This window comes from Protopterus annectens, chromosome 4.part1 (assembly GCF_019279795.1).
Source record: "Protopterus annectens isolate FY-2018-M chromosome 4.part1, PAN1.0, whole genome shotgun sequence".
NCBI lineage: Eukaryota > Metazoa > Chordata > Ceratodontiformes > Protopteridae > Protopterus > Protopterus annectens.
This window is the reverse complement of record NC_056734.1, coordinates 444,843,440-444,866,016: the sequence shown is the minus strand read 5'-3', so window position 1 is coordinate 444,866,016 and position 22,577 is coordinate 444,843,440. Positions and strand designations below refer to the sequence as shown.

General features: G+C 36.6%; 1 protein-coding gene across 7 annotated transcripts in view; it reads left to right on the top strand.

The window, feature by feature from the left end:
• The window catches only part of DOCK10 (dedicator of cytokinesis 10), a 2,344,342-nt gene that overhangs the window by 704,839 nt on the left and 1,616,926 nt on the right, over positions 1-22,577 (top strand). For all 7 annotated transcript variants that reach the window (XM_044070265.1, XM_044070268.1, XM_044070269.1 and 4 more), the window contains exon 3: positions 5,717-5,806. In XM_044070265.1, the coding sequence (XP_043926200.1) occupies positions 5,717-5,806 (90 nt within the window). The remainder of the gene's footprint in view (positions 1-5,716; positions 5,807-22,577) is intronic.

The following is a 22,577-nucleotide window of genomic DNA, read 5'->3' as shown; positions in this document are numbered from 1 at the left end:
TCCCCCCCCTCCCCCCAAAAGGAGAAATATCTATACCAGAGGATTGTAGCCTCCCAAACATCTCAAATGCTCAGGTGAGAACAGCTCTCTCCAAGGCGAAAAACACAGCATCCATGGGACGAGATGGTGTCCCCGGTTGTGTGCTCCACGAACTCATTGAGGAATTAAACCCGCAGTTAGGGCAGCTGTTTAATCTTAGCCTCACCTCAGGATACGTACCCAAGGAGTGGCGTACGGCAACTGTGGTCCCACTACATAAAGTTGGTGCCTCCACCGACCCTGGAAACTACCGTCCCATCAGCTTGACAAGCCTGATCTGCAAAGCTATGGAGAGGATCATAATGGAACTCATAAATAAAGACAAAGGGGACCTGCAGACATTGGATCAAACCCAATTTGGCTTTGTCAAGGGCAGGTCATGCCTTTTAAACTTGGTTGACTTTTTCGAAACAGTCACCAAGGCCATTGATGAGGGCAAGGCAGTTCACACAGCCTACCTTGACCTGGCAAAGGCATTCGACACAATACCCCACTCGGGCATCATAGAAAAACTCACCAGCTTAAATGTAAACCCATACGTCACAAGATGGGTTGCAAACTGGCTAAGTGACAGAACCCACAGGGTCAGAGTTGCTGGCGCCATGTCTGATTCCAAGCCTGTCACAAGCGGTGTCCCACAGGGCTCGGTCCTGGGCCCACTCTTGTTCGGCATCTACTTTTCAGAAGTACAGGCAAGCACAGAAGGATTATGGCTGACAAAGTTTGCAGATGACTGCAAACTGGGCGCCATAGTTGAAAACACATCAGACACACAGATATCCTTCAGAAGGGTCTCATAGAAACGGATAACTGGTGCCAAAGCCATGGCCTAAAGTTAAACGCTAAAAAATGCATAGTCATACCCTTCGGGAAAAACAAGGTTACCCCCAGCTACCATATAGGTGGCAATCCACTAAGCACAGAAGAGGTTATCAGGGATCTGGGGACCCAGGTTGACAGTAACCTTTCATTTGACACCCACGTTGCCAAAGTAGTTAGGAAGACCTTCTACATTGCCCACCTGATCATGAAGGGATTCACATCTAGGTCAAGGGAGGTCATCATTCCCCTGTACTCATCACTCATCAGACCGATGATTGAGTATAACGCCCCATTTGGAATGTATCTGTCCCGACACCTGCAGCAATTGGAAAGGCCCCAAAAGTTCCTCACCAAAAGGATAAAGGGTCTCAAAAATATGTCCTATGCTGCCCGACTGAAGGAGCTCCAGCTCTACTCAGTCGCTTACCGCCTGCTCAGAGGTGACCTGTGCCTGACATACAAGGCCATGTCCAACCCGGAATTAATGAACATGCTTCACCTCAAAAAATCTAAATCCATCCGATCTACAAGAGCACGAGACTTGAACCTTGACACTGTCATAAATAGGAAGTGCTGGAGGGACGGATTCATCACCCAGAGACCCCCTATGCTGTGGAACAAAATCCCGGTACATGTGAGGCAGAGCACCTCGCTGGCTTTGTTCAAGAGAAATCTTGGCCAATGGATGGGAGATCGCAGGTATACCCCAGGGATTACCTCAGTGTCACTGCTTGACAGAGGCACAGCTAAATAATGGGCATAGTATCCTTCAAACTAAAGGGGTGGCGAAAGTCACAAAACTCTGGGCTAGGCTTGTAAATGCCCTAGGGCAGATAGCCTAGTATGAACCTATGAACCTATGAACCTATGAACTTATAAACAAAGGTATGGCATCTAGGTCCAAGGAAGTCATTGTTCTACTGTATTTGGAATTCATCAGAACTATCATTGTGTACATGACCACTTTGGTATGTACCTAACCAGGAATATCTAACAATTGGAATGTCCTCAGAGGTTCTTCACTAAAGGAATAAAGGACGTAAGTAAAATATCCTGTGCAGACCACCTCAAGGTCCTATCCCTGTATTCTGTCTCCTACAGACTGTTGAGGGAAGATTTATGCCTGGAATCAGGGCATTGTTAGACCCCACTCTGATGGACCTCCTGCATGTCCATAAAACAAACAGCACTAGAATTATCCATTCTAAAGACTTAAACCTTGCCTGTGTATAAATAGGACTTGCTGGAGAGACAAGTATGTGTCCCAGAGACTACCCTCATCTCTGGAACAGGCTCCACATCTTTGTGAAGCAGAATTCTGCCCTAACCCAATTCAAGTGTAACTTGGACAATTGGATGGGGAATAGGAAATTCATCCTTGGCTTGGCACCTATGCCTCTAATGGAAACAGGCAACCTGTAAATGGTTCATCTCCCAGGCCCCTGCTTGTAAATGTTTAATCTCCCAAGCCCCTGCTTACAATTATGAAGGGTACAGAACTTGTCAGAAATTTGGGATGCATGGGTAGGCATGAAAAGGCCATTGTAGTTGTTAGCCTACTAAACACTTATGAATCTATGAACCTATTCCTGGACTCTAACAACCTTATCAGTTTTGAGAGCATTTGTTTACCTTCAGAAGTACCACATTGTTCCATCTTTTCTTGCGTACAGCCCCCACATATTTTCTTCCATCCATTCCTGTTGTGCATAGTTCACATAAAACCTACACAAACATTACTAAGCTAGTGTTACATAATGCTTGTAACATTATTGACAATGTTATGTATTATTTGGAGCATGTTTTTGAGACTACTTTGTACAGAGTCATATATTGATTGAAATAGTTTCCAAAATGATGGCAGTTTATAGGTAGTTTAACTTGGTTGCAAAGATTCAGATTATGTCTATTTCACAAGTTTGGCTAATTCATCTTTCTCCATCTTAATGTATTGGTCACCTTTTTTTTTTACTTTGGTTTTCAGTTCTTGATTTTTTTTTTTGCTCTTTTTGTGATTGCTCATGCACACCTCCAATTGTTCCTCACAGGGGGTCATATCTATAAGCAGATTTGTTGTTCTTTTAACCTCATAGTTTTGTTTAATTGTCAAGTTCCAAAGCCCATGTCTTCAACTTTACATGCTGCCACTTTTTATTTCACAGCAATTCCAGACTCATTTGTACATTCGATAACACTATTTCATATAGCTGTTGCTTTTGTTTACTGATTGCTGCATATGAATTAGCTTTTACTGTCTCCACGGGTTTATTATAAAACCTTTCTTTGAGTTTTATATTCAGTCTTCAGAGGTTTACAATTACTGGTTAGCTGAAGAATGACACCTTACTGTTCATCCATCTTGCAACATTTCTGTATTTGTAGCACATTAGCAAGGTTACTATTCAGTTTACATTTTCTTTCTAGAGCTGGTATATGCTAGATGCATTAAATTTTTTGCACTCCTAATGTTTCTTTCTGTTGAGCAGTGCCAACTTCTTTTTAATTATTTCACAAAAAATGTAACTTATTTGTTCTAAGATTGCCCTTCAAAGTTCTTTTTTTTTGTTTTATTTTTTTTACATAAGCTGGGTCAAATATCTTGCATTTGTTTTAAGAAAGTGATTTTGACCGTTTCATTAACATAAAAGTTTATATGCAGTTCTTAATTTTATTCTCTGTCTTTTGGACTCTTTCAGGTCAATAATTTGTACGGCTTGTAGTATTTTCTTATTTTTACTCAGAGAACATGTAAACTCAGAACCTCATCCTGATTTTGCACTTGGTTTCGCTTTTGTCTTTCACGTTCAAGCAAGCAGTTCCTTTTGCTTCTTCTTTATCTTTTCTAACAATTCTATTTAGACATGCTCCTTTTCCTGTTACCTTTTCATAGTATGGCTTTTTGAGCCTCCTTAGCCTAGCTCTATAAACCTTTCTCTTTTTATCAGAGAATTCACACTTTGTTCATGGCTTTATGAATTCTTCATTTTAATACGACTTGTTTGCTTACACTTGTTCTGTCAGTTTGCTTGCAAATGTCAAGCTTACCATTTTGCTTCACTGCTCCAATTTGTTCTGGGATTCTGTTGGTGAAAGCAGCAATAGTTTGTGTACTTTAGTTTGGCAGTTATAAACCATAAACAACTCTTTCTACATATGCAAACTCAATTTTGTGACAATCTTATTTTATCTCTTTTCAGAATCCATTTCTTTTACTTTCATTATTTATTCACTGTACTTAGTAACAGTGTCATCTGGCTGCAGTTTTTGCATTTTCTGTTTTGGCTGAAGCAAGATCTGCATCCTTTTGCACTACCTTAACCCCCTTCTTCCAACAGATCAAATTTCTTTGAAAACTCTATTGTTCCAGTATTACAGCAGCAATATTAGTTTTTAAATTCGGAACCAAAGCACTTGTTCTGCCTCTCTTTGCTTCGTCAAGGCTGGATAAAGCTCTGATTTTAATTTATATTGTAGTTCTGTAACTTTGGAAGAGTAGCCTATTTTTTTTTCTGTTGTTAGTTGGCTATATGCTGCCCAGTCACATTCTGCTCAAAGACTTTCATCACCTTTTTTGTAAACTTGTGTTGTTTAATTATATTTACTAATTTTAGAAACAAATTCTGCCCATTGACATTATTTATTTCCACTTTCTTAGTACTTTTAGAGCTGGAATCATCAGTCCAAAGTAGAGTTTTAGCTGCATATTGCACTGTTATAAGACATGATTCTAATACAGGATTGTTGAGAGTCCAAGTATTTAGAGCAATCTCTTGAATTAAATCATTTTATTTTTAAAAACAAAATAAATCCAAGTCTAAATCCTCTTTTTTTTTTCAAAAAAGAGACTGACTCCAGATCATTCCTTTTATAGGTTTTATTGGGATAAGCAGCATGTCCTTTTAGACTTCTTCAAATCCACTTCTTACATTTAAACTTTCTATGACCATCATGCTACTATAAACAGTGTTACACAGGAATGTAGTATACAGAGGAACATCTGAAAGAAAAGACTGCTTGCCTCCTTAGCTCATGCCCAAAGAGATTAGGTGTATACATGTATCTTGTCCATGTATGTTTTTTTTTTTTTGATAATTTCACCATGCTTGACTTACTGGTTTTATTTATTTATTTTTTATTTATTTAACATTTGTTTACCGGGAAAGTCTGACTTGGAATGAAGCCAATTTTCAGCAGAGGCCTGGGCAGAAATGCTCCAGATACATGTCTTTATAATGCATGTCTTTGGTTGATTAGTTTGATTAATTAGATTATAATATAATTTCATGTTGATAACATGTACTTGTTAAAGACATAGTTTTGGTGGTGCAGACCAGTTTAGTTTACATGTTTAATGATGCAGATAAAAAGGCAATCATTTTATCCTATATTCTATTTAAGAATTTTTTTCATATTCAGTAGTTTACCTGTGTCCTATTGTTGAATACACACACACACACACACACACACACACACACACACACACACACACACACACACAGACACACACACACACACACACACACACACACACACACACACACACACACACACACACATACATATACACACACTTTTGGAGGAGTTTCAGTTATTTTGTTTGCGAAAGCATACAGTGATAGAAACCCAGTGTAATGGCCTATTAAAGTGTATACTGGTATAGCTGACATTACTTAATGGGCTGTTTAAAAATTGAACAGGAAAAAATAAAGCGTTGTTGTTTTCTTAGGCACTCTGTTAAATGCAGTCATACAAGTAGCATATGAAATCTATGAAATTAAAAATTAGCATGAAATTGATGATCTAATGAAATATTTGAGTGGACTCAAAGTAACCATTTTGCTTTGCTTGTTTCAAGATATCGACAATCAAGTGGGAGTCACGAACATTGTATTCGACTGTACCTGAAAATGCTGCACTACATGCTCATAATCTGTTAGTTAAAGAGGTAAGTACCCTCTTTATTATAGAATTATAAGAAATTGTCTGATTGGTCTCTTTATAAAATTAAGACCTAAAATAATAAGTTACTGAAATTATATTTAACATTATTTTTGTAAAATAGTACAAGTTTACCAAGGTCGATTTTAGTAATTTGCTTGTATCATTTGTGAATATAAATGAAAGCACACTGAAAAACCTCTAGAACTTTGTGCACATTTATTTTATGTAGTAGGCATTTATGCAGCACAGTGCTATGAGACAGAATTAAGAGCAGAGAAAACAATGCATCATTTATTAAGTTATATAACAGGCTGTTTCAACGACTCTTAGTTTCACTCAGCAGCTGTAATGCAACACTCTAATATTATTAGTGCCTAATGGAAATGTCATATTCAGGTCATGGGCACATCAAATCACTGTTCCTGCACTTGTAGTATCCCTGTGACTGTAACTGTTTCCAATTCTTCATAATAAGAAACTAGCAGTATATGAAAAGTTAGAACACTTCACCATAAAAGGCCTGTTAAAATTAATACTTGTATCAAAATGGCCCATTTAAAGCAAAACGATATTTGCACTGCTGTTATGTTAGAATCCTTTGATGGATTCCCTATGAGATTGTAGGGACATTCTAAGTAGATTATCAGAAGTGTAAGACCTGCTATTGCATATCCTAACGCTATGAAAAATAAACTGTGGTTCAAATGAAAAAAATTACCAAACTTGATTACAGCAAGTATAAGGCAGGTGATTGGGAAGGTTTGGTGATGGTTAGCTATGAGGAAACCAAAAATAGTCCCCTCTCCAAAAAAAAAAAAAAAAAAAAAAAAAAGCTATTGCATATAAAAAATAATGGAATATTTATTCCTGAGTGAGATACACATTGTTACGAGTTTCCTGTACTATAACTTATGATGTTTGGGAAAGATGCAGCCTTATGTCACAGTTCTCTAAAGTGTAACTTTTTGATGATTTTGCTGCTGAGAAGCTATGTGATGTGTGCTAAAAATGAGGAAAACTAAAGAGTAAAGTTGCTATTGACCACCATCCAGTTTCAGTTTCTTCACTATCACCTTGAGGCTTGAGCACCTCCTTTTATTTATTCTCAGTATCATAATTTGTCTTACGGATCTAATGAATTATTCCCCAGCTTTAGTATGTGAAGCAGCTTCTTTCTGTGTAATGCACCAGCTGTCATCAAAAGAAAATAGGGTCTAGAAACTCTGGGGATTATTCTGTTTCCACCTGACTGGATAGAGGGCTATGCATTTCCAATAACTTCCTCTCACGTTTGACATGCATGTTATTATCCACACATTTTATCTTTGTAATCCACCAAGTTTTTCTTTAAGCAGCCAAAACATTCACTGATCATTGGCAGACCAGAAAGTCACTATCTCCATAATTGCGGATTTCCTCATTGGTTATACAAGCTTGGGATTTATTATGTTTGGCCCACTTTATTTAAAGTTGTTTATTGTTTAATTAAAGATCAACCCACTTTGTTTTAAATCTTTTCTTGTTTAATTAAGCACTAGCCCACTTTCTTTAAAGTAATTAATTTGACTTTTTTCTGCCATTGTCAATTAAAATTGACCATGCCTTTTTAACACTTGCCTTAAACACTATTCATTTAGTGTTGTGCATCCTTTTGCATTTAAGAAAAGAATCTGAAAAAAAATGTACTGATATTGCCTGAAGAATTCCATGACTTTTTTGTGTTTTTTTGTAATTTTGAAATTAACAGAAACATAAAAGGCATCTTGAATTATGATAAGCATGTAGCCTTTTACAGTGAGAGTCTATTGGAATGTACCAAAATTCAGATAACCCTTTTGTACCCATCATGTTGCACCATTTTTGTTCATCCTGTGTTGAGTTGTTGCCTCTTTCACGATTAATTCACAAACCTTGAATCTCTTGAGTTCTGGAATGGCATCTCCCTCTACCCTGAGCCAGAACTAGATTAACCAGGTTATCAGAGTGAAAATGAACATAAACTAGGGAAAAAAACACACAAATTTTTACATTAGACATCAAAATGACATATGCATTAAAATATAATAATCCTTGCAGGAGCTGTAAATATGTACAGATCATTCACAGCAGACCAAGTTGCTAAAAGTACAAAATTAAACAGAGGCTCTCTCATTTCCGGTTAAAAGGGAATTGTTCTATTCACATTACACTGACTGTGTCAAAGCCCTTCAGGTCTCTTATCTGCAAATTCTTGCATTTTATTAATAAATACTTTATTTTATATTCAATCTGGGCACCATTCCTCTCTATTTCACTTTAAGGCCAATGTTTCAGATTTGAACAGGACTACTCATCCAGATTACAAATCATAACGTGATATTTTTCCCTTGTTGGAACTCTCATGTATAACTGATATACAATATCTCTCCAGGAAAGCTTCTTTGAACAACACCAAAAAAACCCACCTCATTTGACAGAGGAATCATATATGATTTCTCTCCCACATTGAAGAGTTAGTGGATCTCTTAGCCTTATTAATTGAATTGTCTCATTGCAGAAAAGGAAGTGTCTGAAAATTGATCCACTGTGGTGCCTAATCAGAAGAAAACAAGAACAATTAAATTCAGTTATTGTCTGACTTAAGATGTTCTGCGATGTGCAATTTGTACCAAATAAATAGCTATTTTATCATATTAATCATGTAAACTTATTCATCTGCTTTATTTTTGAGTTATAAAATGCACTGTGGTACAATTTTAAATTAACTAAGTTCACTAGCTGTGAGCTACTGCTGCTCAGGTAGGCAATAATGTCTTGTAATCTAATTTGTATTCCATAAAATAGCCCTCTGCCTCATATTTATGTAATCTGTGTGGTATTTTCCAGACTTTTAGTCATGCTTTATTTTGTTGTTAATTCTGTATTTTTTTCTGCAGTATTCTTTTTTATTGCTTACTGATGTAGAGTCAAACAACTTCTATATGGTAAATCTTATTGTGATATCTTTTTTCTTCAATATTTAATAGATTTGAAACAAACAGCACCTTTCATCATCTCAGTAGTTATGTGCAGATTCTTTCATCACCTTATATTGTTGTGAGGTATATATGGTTTGCTAGTCTTCAAGAAAATTGTGTTAGACCTTGACTGATACATCCACAAAGAAATCATGTAATTTGACAGAGAAAAACAAGATCAGCCCCCCCCTTCCCCCCATCACACGTTTAGGTTGCGAGATAGTCTACTATCTGGGCTGCTTTTTTAGAGGATGTCATCATTACTAAAGCTACCACCTATATTGCTGACATTTGATAGGTTATTGCACAGCAGTTTTACACCCCCACACACACTGACATACAGCTTAGTACTAAAAGAAGCCAAACATTAACTTCTGATGTGAGGATTTCTCATTAAAAATGACCTCCAGTCACTGTTTGACTTCCATATTTTTGCTTTCTTTCATTGTCAGAAGAGGAAGTGCTAGAAGAGAGAACTTGTTTTCCTAGGGAGGTTTATTAGACAGAACAGAACAGAACAAAACAGTAGTGGAGAGCTCAGCATTAGAGTTAAATAAACATTAAAGCATCTGTTTCTCAAATCCTCTCTGCTGTTAATTTCCTTTTTCTAGCTAGCTGTTAAATCAGATTATACTATACATGACTGAATTTAATGCAAGGTTACATATTATACGTATCTAACAAAACAGAGTGATCGCAAGGTTTCTGTTCTCAGTGCTTTTTTTTAAGTTGCCTGTTATACTGCAATAAGTGCTTAAGCATTAAATTGCTCAGATGCCCTAGACTCGAGTTTGTCAACTCAAGTTATTCTTCACATTTCATTTTAAAATGTTTAGTGCTGCAGATTGTAATATAAGCTAAGATAAAGGGAGGATAGGGATTTGAAGTCAAAATGCATGGCTTGATTGCATGCTGTCATTAACTTATTAGCTATAATGGTATAATGATTGTTGAATCTGTGAGAGTTTATCACACCATGACTTACTGCAATATGCACTACTGAATCTGTTAAGCTGGCAACACACATCAACAGCTTTAACAGAGACAGTGAAAAAACAATTTTACTGGTTGGCAAGCCCCCGCATTGTTGAATATGCTAACTCACAGATTGTGCTGTTCTGATGGTAAAGCAAAGCTTCCTTACCCCACAGTTCTGTAATAACACATAGCAATAGTTTGACTAAATAAAAGTTGCTTAAAACTGACATAGTTTCAGGTGATCACTCCAGTGGGGTTTGAGCAGCTTTAGTTCCAAAATTTAATGTTGAGGTGCAATCACTGCAATGTGTTTTAGAAGCCAGTAGAACATTTTTGAAAGGATTTGTACCTTTTCTATACAGTTGTGTGACACTGAAGTCGGTATATATAATATAGGGGGATGTGGAGCACAGAACCCCTACATTGGGGCTACAGTGGGGCTTGCCCCCTGCAAAAAAAAAATTTTTTGTCATTTTCTGTGTTTTTCAGCAAACTATTTTGGTATTTACTTTTCAATAAATGGTGAGCAGAAAAGTGTGTGGCCCTTGCTCATACATAAACCATTAAAAATAACCAATTGTTCCTATGTCATGTTGAATCGGTTTAGTACTACTAATGGAAAAGATGTTTTAAATGTTTTCCTTTTTAAGTTGTTACTTCAGCATTATAACCACAATATGTCAGGAAGGCATTGCTATTATTCCTTGCTCAGGGTATATATTTATGGGCATATATTTTCTTCTTTTTTTCATTAGAAATGTCCTCTTATGGAGTTGTTTAGGAATAGTCATTTTTGAAAATATCATTTGTTCAAATTGTGTCTGGAAAATGGAACCAAACATAATTTTATGCACTCTAGCAAGGGCTTCTGTGACCTGTGTATGTGTGTGTGTGTGTGTGTGTGTGTGTGTGTGTGTGTGTGTGTGTGTGTGTGTGTGTGTTGGGGGAGAGTCAGCTGCAGCATCACTCTTGCTGCAAATCTGAAAGCCAAGGATGTAGAAGTCCTGAGAAACTGAAGTGCTTAACTTTATAACAAAATCACATATTACTGTTGTGCCATGTCTTTGCATCCTGAAAGATGTAATACATTAGTAGAAACTGAAAAAGCAGACTTTTTTTTTTTTATATTTTTGTTCACAATGCTTGGCAATGTTGTTTTGGCATTTCCTGTTTTCCAAACATTGCATTGTAAGTGTATATACCCATGATATGTATTTTTCCATAAGCACCATTCTTCATAATCACTGAATGTGCTAAAGTTTGGTGACTGAGAAAATGACTTTGTATGTTAACATCACTGATTTTGTGAATAACTGTATTTTTCTCCCATTTCAGACTAGTCCAGTTTTGATGATGTGTGTGTGCATGCGTGCATGCGTGTGTGTATATACATCCATATATGAATATATATATATATATATATATATATATATATATATATATATATATAGATATATATATATATATATTATATATATGTATGTATATATATATATATATATATATATATATATATATAAAGAGAGAGAGAGAAAGAGAGAATATATGAAAAAATCAAAGATGATAAGCTATCAGTGATCATGTTCTGAGTTTTTGTACCTTACCACTTCAAGCATGAGGACTCATGAAGTCATACATCACTGGACTTCAGACTGGTGTAGAATTTGGCTTATAACTACAGTATAACTTATACATTTCTTACAGTAAGTGCTCTCCTTTATAAACATCATTATCCATATGTAAATATGAGTATATATACATACATATATATATATATATATATATATATATATATATATATATATATATATATAGATATAGATATATTGATGGATAGATATATAGATATATACTTCAGAAACTAAATTATTTTTTTTATGTTTGTTCCAACTCACCATATTGTAAAGGGTAAAAGAGTTTGCTGTTAACGTGATCACCTCTAACAATAATTTTCATACTTCAGTGCCTTTTAAACCTCTGCAAAACCACATTATTAATTGGGCTGAGGAATAAATTGGCCTATGGAAGAAATCATACTCACGAAGCTCCTTAACAACTCAATCATCAGTTGTCATATTTGTTATGAAAATTCTGGTGTGTCTGGTGGTGAGGGATATTTAAGGCTTAAAATTATCTAAAGGCAGGATTTCTATGGTATTTATGCTTTTTCTCCATAGAAACTTAATTTACTCTAGGCTGAAATTTATAAAAATAAATTCATTAAGACATTTGCTTGTTTTTTTATCTCTGAGCATCATTGAACTAGCTATCTAATGGGTGCTATCATAATTCAATCTTCATGTGAGAGTTGTAAGAGTAATGGATTAATGGTGTGCTCTTTATCCCTATTACTTATTTTGTCTCCTGACTTGTTCTTTAACAAGTACAAGCCTTCTTCTTCTTTTCTCTGGCATTTTCTTTCAAGATGTTGATACACTTGATATATTTTAAAAGGTGGCTTTGGAAGGCACATTATTCTCACAGAATGGTTTCTTTCCTAGTTCTGATGGCATGGAATACTTTGTACTCCATTACTATAGAAGCATGTGCATTTTAAACAATTAGTGTGTACTTTGTGTAGACCTTTCCAGTAGTATTTGCTGATGCTGTCATTTGTTACCTAAACTGTAGTGTTAATCAAAAAGGTTTTAACAAAGTACCTTGAGTTAACAGAGACTGTGCTTATGTGAGAGCTGCTCAGCTGCAGATTGCATAAGTGGCCTCTTCAGGTGTGACATCATACAAAAGTCATCTCATGAATATAAATGATTTCATCATACTGAAAAAAAATAAATGTGCATTTTAATCCAAGAAACTGAAAAGTGATTATATCCTCTTCTAGATTAATTTAAAGCAAACAGAATGGTTGAAACTCTCATGAGTGGCACATCAGCATATCATATCATTCAGCTTCTAGGAAAGGTACGGTGACAGGGAATGCACTTCTGATTTCTGGTAGTAGTCATATCTTTGACACAAAGATAAAGACAGTTTGTTAGCCACTGCTATGTATCATTTAGATTTTCAGTAAATTACAGTTGCTCCTATTTATATCATAAAACAATGATGACAAGCAAGTCCAAATTATTAGTTCAGTGGGAATTAATTCTCTTGCAGATGTATAATGGAAATGCATTATCTAAGACTTGTGTCCCTACTGTCATAATTTATTATAATCACTTGACTGTGCTTTTCATGTTTTAAAGTCAACAACCAGATAATTTAAGATCTCAATCTCTGCTCCAGCAACAGAATAGTTATTACATCAACAGTTTATTAAATGTGATTATGTGTTAATAAGGATGTCAATGCATTGAGCAAAAAGAACCTGCAGTGTGCAATATACTGGGGAGACAACTGGACCTTTAAAAAACTGCATATTGGAACTCCAGAATGCCATGTTGAATGGGAGTTGCACTAATGCATCAGCCCTTCCCTGGACGTCTTCATACACCGTTTTGATCAATGGATGGGAAATCACAAATTCACATCTGGTGTAGCGCCTGTGTACCTTATGGGCAGGGGCAATATATAAGATACAAAAGGCAGAGGCACAAAATCATGCCATTCTCTTGCCCCAAGGGGCCATATATTGGGCTAAATTGGATTTTATTGGCTAGGCATTTTAAGAGCTCTTAAGCCGATAGCCTGGTAATCTTCAATGAACCTATTATATATATTGTCTAGTGGTTTGAAAACCATTTGCCATTTAAGGGTATTGATAAATGAAGTATCCTACAGTAAACAGAATAATCCCTTGCTTCAAAGCGTTGGAAGTTAGAAGTTTCGATTTAGTAGGAAAACTGTATTCTTTCTTTTTTTGTAATATTGGTACATGTTAAAAATATTACTTGATAGCTTCATTAACTTGCTTGTGCTTTACATATTTATTATTTATTATTTGTGGTTTTATCTGTGTCAGAAATAATCATCATGATGTCAAAAATAAAAAGTATCATAAAACAGGAAATGAATCATACAACTTTTGTAAACTGATATATACAGTTCGGGATAAGAGGTTTTAACAACTATGACTATTATGTTTCATAGATGAGATGATTTGTAATTAATTGTTTATGTATTTTATTATTGTCACTTTTCAGTTTTTTTTAGGTGACTGCTTGAGCTCTTATGGCAGTGGAAAATGGCTGACGTTATACAGTCTAATTTTGATGATGATGTGTGTGTGTGTGTGTGTGTGTGTGTGTGTGTGTGTGTGTGTGTGTGTGTGTGTGTGTGTGTGTGTGTGTGTGTATATATATATACACACACACACACACACACACACACACACACACACACACACACACACACACTTTAAAAAGAACTCAAAGCTGTTAAGCTATCAGTGATCATGTTCTGACTTTTTGTGACTTATCACTTCAAGCATGATGACTTATAAAGTCACACATGCCTGGACTTCACACTGTTGTAGAATTTGGCATATAACTACCCTGCTTTGATATTGATAATTAAGGTTGGTGTACAAGTTTGTGAATGTGTTTATTTTTTGGTTTAGATGTGACTTCATTATGTAGTTATACATAATTGTTAATTAAATGATTCTGACCTTGTAACAAATACAGTGTTTCAACAAAAGTTCTAAACTGTCATGTTTTTCAGCTAATAGTTATTTCAATTAATCTGAGTTGATGATCAGTTCTCAGCATCATACTGTTTGATTCATTGTTTTAATAGCCTTGTGACTGGGATATGTTATTTGCTTTGGAAAGTTTGTAGCATAACTGCATTTTGATATTTGCTATGAAATGTGATAAAGGAGCACATTTAGTGACAGCTATGCAAACATGTCACATTTAGTTAAAGATGGACAATAAATGATCAAACTGGAAGATTTTGTCACTATAACATAATTGTGTAAAAATGTTATATCAGCCTGATTTGGAACAGCACATGAAGGCTTGTACTTTTGTAAGTGAATTACATGATATGGCTCTTGAGTGATAATGTTTTGACTGTTGAAAGTGGATGTTTGTCTACATTGAAACTTAACGGAGCTGAAAGTGATAAAATTAATATTTTTTACTACTGGAACAAATGGTGCTGAAATCTATTTTTGTAATGTCTACATTATTTTAATATTTTTATAATATACAGTTGCAAAGAGTAGACTAACAGTTATCTCAATTATACAGCCAGGCTTTTTTGGTCATAGATACAGTAGAACAATATGCAGTTAAACAGCAATTGCAACAGCTCACATTAAATATAGCCATCATCATTGAATCCAAAACATGTGGTCTTTAGTACCTACCAGATAAGAAGAAATTAGTTTAACAGGATAATTAAATCTTGTGTTTATACTAATCTGGAGATATTTACTGGGACAGAGTATACATATATCAAAAGAAACAATATCAATAGACAGAAGCAGTAACCCTTAAGGATGATATTCAGATACAGCACATCCTTTAAATGGATAGGATTAATTATCATTTAAATGCCAATACAGTAGCAGGTGATATATGTAATAAGAACAAATATACAAATGGAACTGTTATAGGTATTGTAAAATGCAGCTATATACAGTTCTAACAGTGGATGTTCACTCTCATAATTAGAATAGTCAATCAAGTTCAGCAACTATTGATGGTAAATACTAAGGGAGATACAGAGTATGCACAGGTACTTGCGTAAGAATGGTGCAAGCAGCACAGTAAGCTGCTACAGGAAGATAAGAGAGGAAGGGTGTGGCCCTATACATCACCTCATAAACGACCAACAGCTGTTCTGTTTAAGCTATTGACACCTTGTTGACAGAGTCGGAACTCCCATTTGGAATCTTGAGGCTATCTCAGAAATTTGCAAAAAGTTGCCACCTTAAGGCAGTTATACTTTTAGATCCCCCTACATAAGATGACATGTTCCTCAATAATAAATATAACGTTGATTAAATCTGAGTAAAGGAGTTGTTTCCATCTTTTATTTTTATATTTTTGTTCCCACCACAGGAAAAAGAAGAGAGCGTCAGATTCCCTTTGGAACATTCCCATGCATGATGAGGTCTGAGATAAGAATACTGGAGACTCCTAACTTTTGACTCAGTATTCGATCCAAACTTTCTCAAAATGCAAGCAGGGCAAGGCATTTTGCACAAAATAGGTTTCCATGTCCTGATTCTTTCTCTTGTCCGACATCTCCACCATATAGTAGATACTTATTAAACCGCTAAAGATAATGTTTTGGAGGTTAGAAAAAGGCAATGCAAACATTTCTGTGTAAAGGTACACCATACTGGGGATGATGCTACATAAAATGGCGGTGTTACAAAAGTTTTGATTTTGTGCCTTAGTTAAATCTGTACATCTCTAATTCCTATACCATGCAGCAATGTAGCAGTGTCAGCACTAAAATAAATGAGTGCCTTTCATTTTATCTAAACTTCTTACTGAGTCAGATTTGTCCATTAACCCCTCTACTATGTAGCAGTGAAATAATAGATAACATTAATTCCGGTGGCATACATTTTAACTTGCCACTTGCCAGATTAAATTTCCCCTTGTAAACATGACAGATTCTGAGGACTCCTATTGTGATGCTGTTTCTGCATGCCCAGTGGACGATGTCAACTGAAGGTGCTCAAACCGGTGAGCATTTTCTGCAGAGAAGGTGGAACATAAGTTTTCAAAGGTTCTGTATACCCTGCTTTGATACTGATGAGCAATAATATATATCGGGAAAGAAGTCATGAGAGGCAAGTGATCTCGGTATGTAATCCAGCGGACGAAGCAGGAAACAATATTTCCTTCAGGCTTCATTTTAAGGGTATCCTGAACTCCCTAATAGATCATATGTTAATTTTCAGAAATCCTAGTTGTTACCACTTTTCTTTTGTAGCTGGACCTTAAGACCTCCTCTGTCCTTGCTAGCATTCTAAGTTGAGCCACAATCACTAGTTCAGCTAGGATCCCACAGGAAAGGTAATAGTTACCTGGCCTATTTCCAAATCAGTCAAAAATGTAGGACCATAGAAAGGCCTAGAAGAATAAGAAGAAGATACTGAAGTTTGGGAACAGGACCATAATTAAAAGAAAAAAACTTAACTCAAGTTCCATTCCCACAACTCATCCAATAAATAGCCTTTGTTGTATTACTTGTTTCTTTATATCCCTGGTTGCAGTGAGTGCTGAAGCCACCTGCAAACCTAAATATTTAATATAGGATGGATTTTAGACCAAAATTATATATACTAGTAAATGAAGGTGTAAGAGTAAAGTTTCCAGTTAAAAACTCTGATTAAGACTGATTAACATTATAACCAGTAAGGGACTGATAGTTCTGAAAACTCCACCCTCATATAGGAATCATACCCACTGGATACTAAGAAAACATGAGAAGATAATTAGTGAAAAGGTCACAACCTCCCTTCACAATTTCACTTCCAAAGTGCCAGTCTACTGTACCTAATATAGTTTTCAGTAATACCACAAGTGGGTCCACTATGATGTAAACAGGAAGGGTGCAAGATGGCATCCCCTGCTTAACTCCTTCTGACAGTACCCAAGGTCTAGCCTAAACCAACATAGCCGAGCTTTGAAAGATACAGATCAGAAAATCCAGAAGGCTAAAGTGTTGGAGTATGTGGAACAGATGTAGTCATTTAACCAAGATGAATACTTTTTTATGTGTCAACCAACAAAGTGTCCCATGAAAAATGTACTGCTTGCCCATCCTTAATCCAATGAGTGACCTTCAGAATATTGTATCAAGCCAATGTCCTTCTAATAAGACCAGACTGATCTGGATGCAATAGGGAAGGCATATGTTGAGCAAGTACCACTGTCTAAACAACCATGAAAACTTTGCACTCCACTCATGATAAGGAAATTGCCCTATAAGTATCTACCACCAAAGGATTTTTTTATCAAATTTAGAATAGGTATGATGATAAAATTGCTACTAGGATTTTGGTTCAAGCCCTAGGTTAAGAAGCTAACTGACAAGCCCACCAAAAATGTCCTTAATGTAAGGCACAAAGATGCTTATAGACCTTAGAGGGAAGGCTGTCCATACGTGGAGATTTATTTGCTTTGAGTTTAACTATACAGGCTAAAAGTTCTTCATTCCTTCCTTCCTTCCTTCCTGATAGGAGACTCTAGTAGCAACTTTTGGTCCCTGCGTATAGCCAAAACAACAGACTGTGTTTCACAGAGTACTCCACCATCAGAGGGAATGAGAGCAGGGGGCATTGACCCCTTACTGTGTAACATCTGATAATGACTTTCATAATGTTATAAAATACTGCAGTTATACTCCTGGGGTATTAGTCCTTTTTTAAAAGACAAAGCAAGATAAAAGAATTGCCTAGCTTTTGCCCAACGTTTACACACCAATCGTGAATAGACTTATAGAAATAGTACAAAGGACTGCACATGCAGTTTGTCATGATCAGTGTCTGTCTTAATCAAACTTTGAATTTGGTACATGATCTATATATATCTGTATAACGTTGTAGTTCAACTGCATGATCACTCTTAGCAGTTGATTATAGTTGCAATTTCCTGTAATTCTCCTTCAGCTGCAAAAGGTATTCGGCTCAACCCTTCCATGGACCATATACTCATGATGTCAGTTTGTACTGAAAGAGACACTAATATGCTTCCGATAAAATCTGTTGAGGATATTTTTCAAAGAAATAAGCTAGGATGAGAATACATAATTTGTCTTTCACAAAGTCGAACAAGTGTGCGTCTAGTATGTCATTGTCTATTAGCTGAGCTGCAATATGCTCCATAACCTTGCAGATAATACTAATGAGACTAATAGGCCTGCAATGCCTAGGGTCAGTAGAGGAAACAGATTTATGCAAAAGTACCACAATAACTGTTCACCACACCTTGGGGATGTAGTTTGGTTTGAAGAGTTGGTGCAGGGGGATGCTAGGTGGGACTTTGCACTTCTCAGCAGCCATCAAGTGATATTGTAAGGATCCATGGAACTGGTATTTTCAATTTTTTGAAAGCGTATAAAGGACTTGGACAAGAGGGATTTCAATGGGGGAGATGTGAGAGGGAACAGGGATGAGGGGAAGATGTGCTGGTTAAATTGGAGGAGAATTTGTCTGTAGGAATATCAGGAATATTCTTCTGGTCAGAGAAGGAAGTACCAAGAGATGCATGCTCAGTATAGAATTGTTGGCTACTTCTGCACTTCCTAATCTAGCTGAAGAAGGAGGAAGGCCTTATGTTTGTCAGATGAACTGGTTCATGATCAACCTTACCATTCCAAATATAAAGTTCAAAGGACTTGACAGTTTTAAATACCTTTTAAAATGAGGAAGTGGATATGTGTGTGTGTGTGTGTGTGTGTGTGTGTGTGTGTGTGTGTGTGTGTGTGTGTGTGTGTGTGTGCATGCGTGCGTGTGTGTGTGTGTGTGTGTGTGTGTGCGCGTGCATGCGTGCGTGTGTGCGTGCGTGTGTGTGTGTGTGTGTGTGTGTGTGTGTGTGTGTGTGTGTATTACAGAGTTTGTTGATGCTGGATTTTTAACAAGTGGATTTAGTTTAAATGTGGCATTATGCCTGTTGTTGTTGTCTTTCGGCTTTTCCCGGTTAGGGCTTGCTACAGCGGAACTCCGGTCCGCTAATGATTGGCAATAGATTTTGATGAATGCTGAGGTGTCAGCTTGACGTTCAGCCTAGGCACGCCCATTTACGCATGTCTTTCGAATGCCCACCCAACCGCGGGGAGGACATGCAGACTCCACACAGAAGGCACTCCCCGCACTCCAGCCGAGAATCGAACGGGAGAACCTTTTGCTGTGAGGCAACAACGCTACCGCTGCACCACTGTGACATTATGCCTGTATTGGATGTAAATGGATAGCTCAAAATATCTATCTAAGTCGGAGTAAAATTCAAAGGAGTTGGCAGCAGTCTGACGTACAACGTTTGCCTCTCAGCTATACAGTTTGTGATAAATAAAACTAGTAAGTAGTAAGTAAATATTTAATTACAACTGTAAATTTGTTATTTCAAGGAGTGTTTACAGCAGTGTGTTGTGCCGAAGGGTCTGTGTTCTCACCAGTACCCTATGGGCCTAGAAGCAGACTCAGCCTTCCATAGGGACTTACTCAACCTCTTTGATAAGCATGGGTTCGGACTTTTGGAACTTATGAGTAAATATTATACTGTCTTCATTGAGAATTTATCAAAGGAAGTAGTAGGTCTGGACCAAGAAATAAAACTGGATATTGATTTCACCTGTTACAAATTTGATTATACTTGCATTTTTACGAGTATAGATCAATACTTGGAGAAGTTAAAATCAACTAAAATCAAAAAATACAACACGATCGTACAGCCTATGACAACGGTTCAGCGTATCCACACCACCAAGCTCCCAAACACAGAACTCGAATTACCGTGTTTCAGTCCAAGTCCCCCATGGAGGTGACATTAACCTTACGGATAGTGCCCATGTCCTTACAGATGACATGGACGATATGGATGAGTTGGGTGCGTAGCGGAACATGGAAGTAGAACCAGTTAGAAGGAGTGAGAGATTGCAACAACAACAGAATTTTCAGAATGTCAGACAACTGGGTGCAATCCCGAAGCAGGTGAACCACACGAAGAACACCAAGTTCAAGCTGAAGTTCAACAAATGCAAGCGGTAACACTCAGCACTAACAATAATTTGAAAATAATCACTAATAAAACAGGCGACTTTAAAATTTACAATTATTCGTAAATTTTTGTGGACTCCATCATAATCAAACTGTTGGCTAAAGGGTATACTTTTGTTCCTACACAACATACTAGCATTGCTAAAGCCATTATGGATATCAAATGTTTCACAATAAAGTTAAATCTATCATTGCTATTAGGGAATAACTCCACGGTATGTGATAACCCATTTAGGATTTGCAGCACATTCAACCCCCCTGTGCATCCAATTCTCAGTAATTTTGAAATGCTCTGTGAATTAGACCTACGTCATACACTTGATAAATGTCATACACCGAAGCACTCATTAGGCAATAGGGTATCTAATGCATATAGAATATTAGTAAATCAGAATGGCAGGCCTTAAATTTATTAAGAACATCCAATACTAGGATTTGCAAACCAGACAAGGGAGGGGTATTGGCCATTATGGACCAAGTTGATTATGTCAATCGTATACTGAACATTCTTCAGGGTGAATCCTATATTTAAGTGTCCTTAAATGAAGTTAATATGGCATACAGGTGTATTAAAGGATATATCAATGATCTTTTTATTGAAGCAAAGATAGATGTAGATATGTACAGTTTTATGTGTATGCCAAGCCCTAGAATACTGGTGTTATTCAATATCCAGAAGTTTCATAAAGATTTATCAAATCCCCCTATGAGACCTTTAGTTGATGGCCATAACTCAGTAACTTATCCGTGTGCCAAAATTGTTGATTCACTTTTGAAAAAATATCTTACAAATGAGAAGCAAGTGTGTAAGGACTCATGGTCATTTTTAGAGAAAATGAATAGGTTGGAATTTCATAGCGACCATGGATTCCTGACAATTGATGTGAAGGACTTATATACATCCATGCCTCACAAAAAAGGCATAGAATGGGTTAGCTCCATGTTAAGAACTAAGGGAGCCTCCTCAACAGAAGTCTATCTAGTTGAAGAACTGTTGTGTATAATACTTTCAAATAATTACTTTTTATTTGATAATGATTACTATCTGCAAAAAATTGGCGGGTTCGCTTTGTGGAGCAAGCCTGGCAAATTTAGTTATGGCCCACTGGGAGACCGAATATATTGTCAAGAAGCGTGACGTTTATGATACCATTTCATTTTATACACATTACCTTGATGATATATTCATTATTTTTAAGGGCGATATGGCACAGGCTGCACCGTTAATTGAATATCTTAATGGGACCACCAATATTTTGAAGTTCACATTCACGTTTCACACAGAAGAGATAGCTTACCTGGACATCTGCCTTAAAAAGAATAGAGTAAGGAACAAGTTGGTAGTGAAAATCCATAGGAAGAACACTTACTCTAATTCCTTTTTATACTTCACCAGCTGCCACCGATAACACCAAAAGTGGTCAGTAGTCAAGGGGCAACTGGTGAGGGCAGCCAGAATTGTCATCCTGGATGAAGACTTTTGGCTGAATGTGAAACATTGAGGAATTTTTTTCTAAGACGTGGTTACCCAAACGAACTAGTCACTTCCCTGATAGTGGAAGTTAGTACCAAAAGATTCAATGGGGTATACTCACCAATTTTGGATACCAACACCACTGAACTACAAGTAAGTTCTATACCTATGGCCAGGGAAGCTAATGGCACAACACAAGGGACCATTACCAACACTTATTACCACACGGGCCTAGTCACCACTTTCTACATGGATAGTTCAGTGCTGTCATATATTATTTGTAAGAAATGGGAATTATTCAGGAATGACCCCTCCATTATAGACAAAGTAGGAACAGTCCCAAAGATCATATATAGGAGAAGCTGTAACCTGAAACCTCTTTTGGAGTCCAGGCACATCAACACATCAAAACTTTTAGGTATGTTTAAATGTGAGCTGTACAGGTATTGTAAATTTGTGGATGTTGGTAGGTCCTTTGTAATTAATGGCAAAGTATATAGGGCCATGAATAAATATAATTGCAACTCTAAATTTGTAGTGTACTTGGCTTCTTGCCAAAAATGTCCAGCATACTACATAGGGAAAACAGAACATAGGCTCCATGACCATGTGTATGAACATCTCTATGCAACTGAGAAACGTAGAACAGAGAATGCACTAGCCAGGCATACCCAAATGGTTA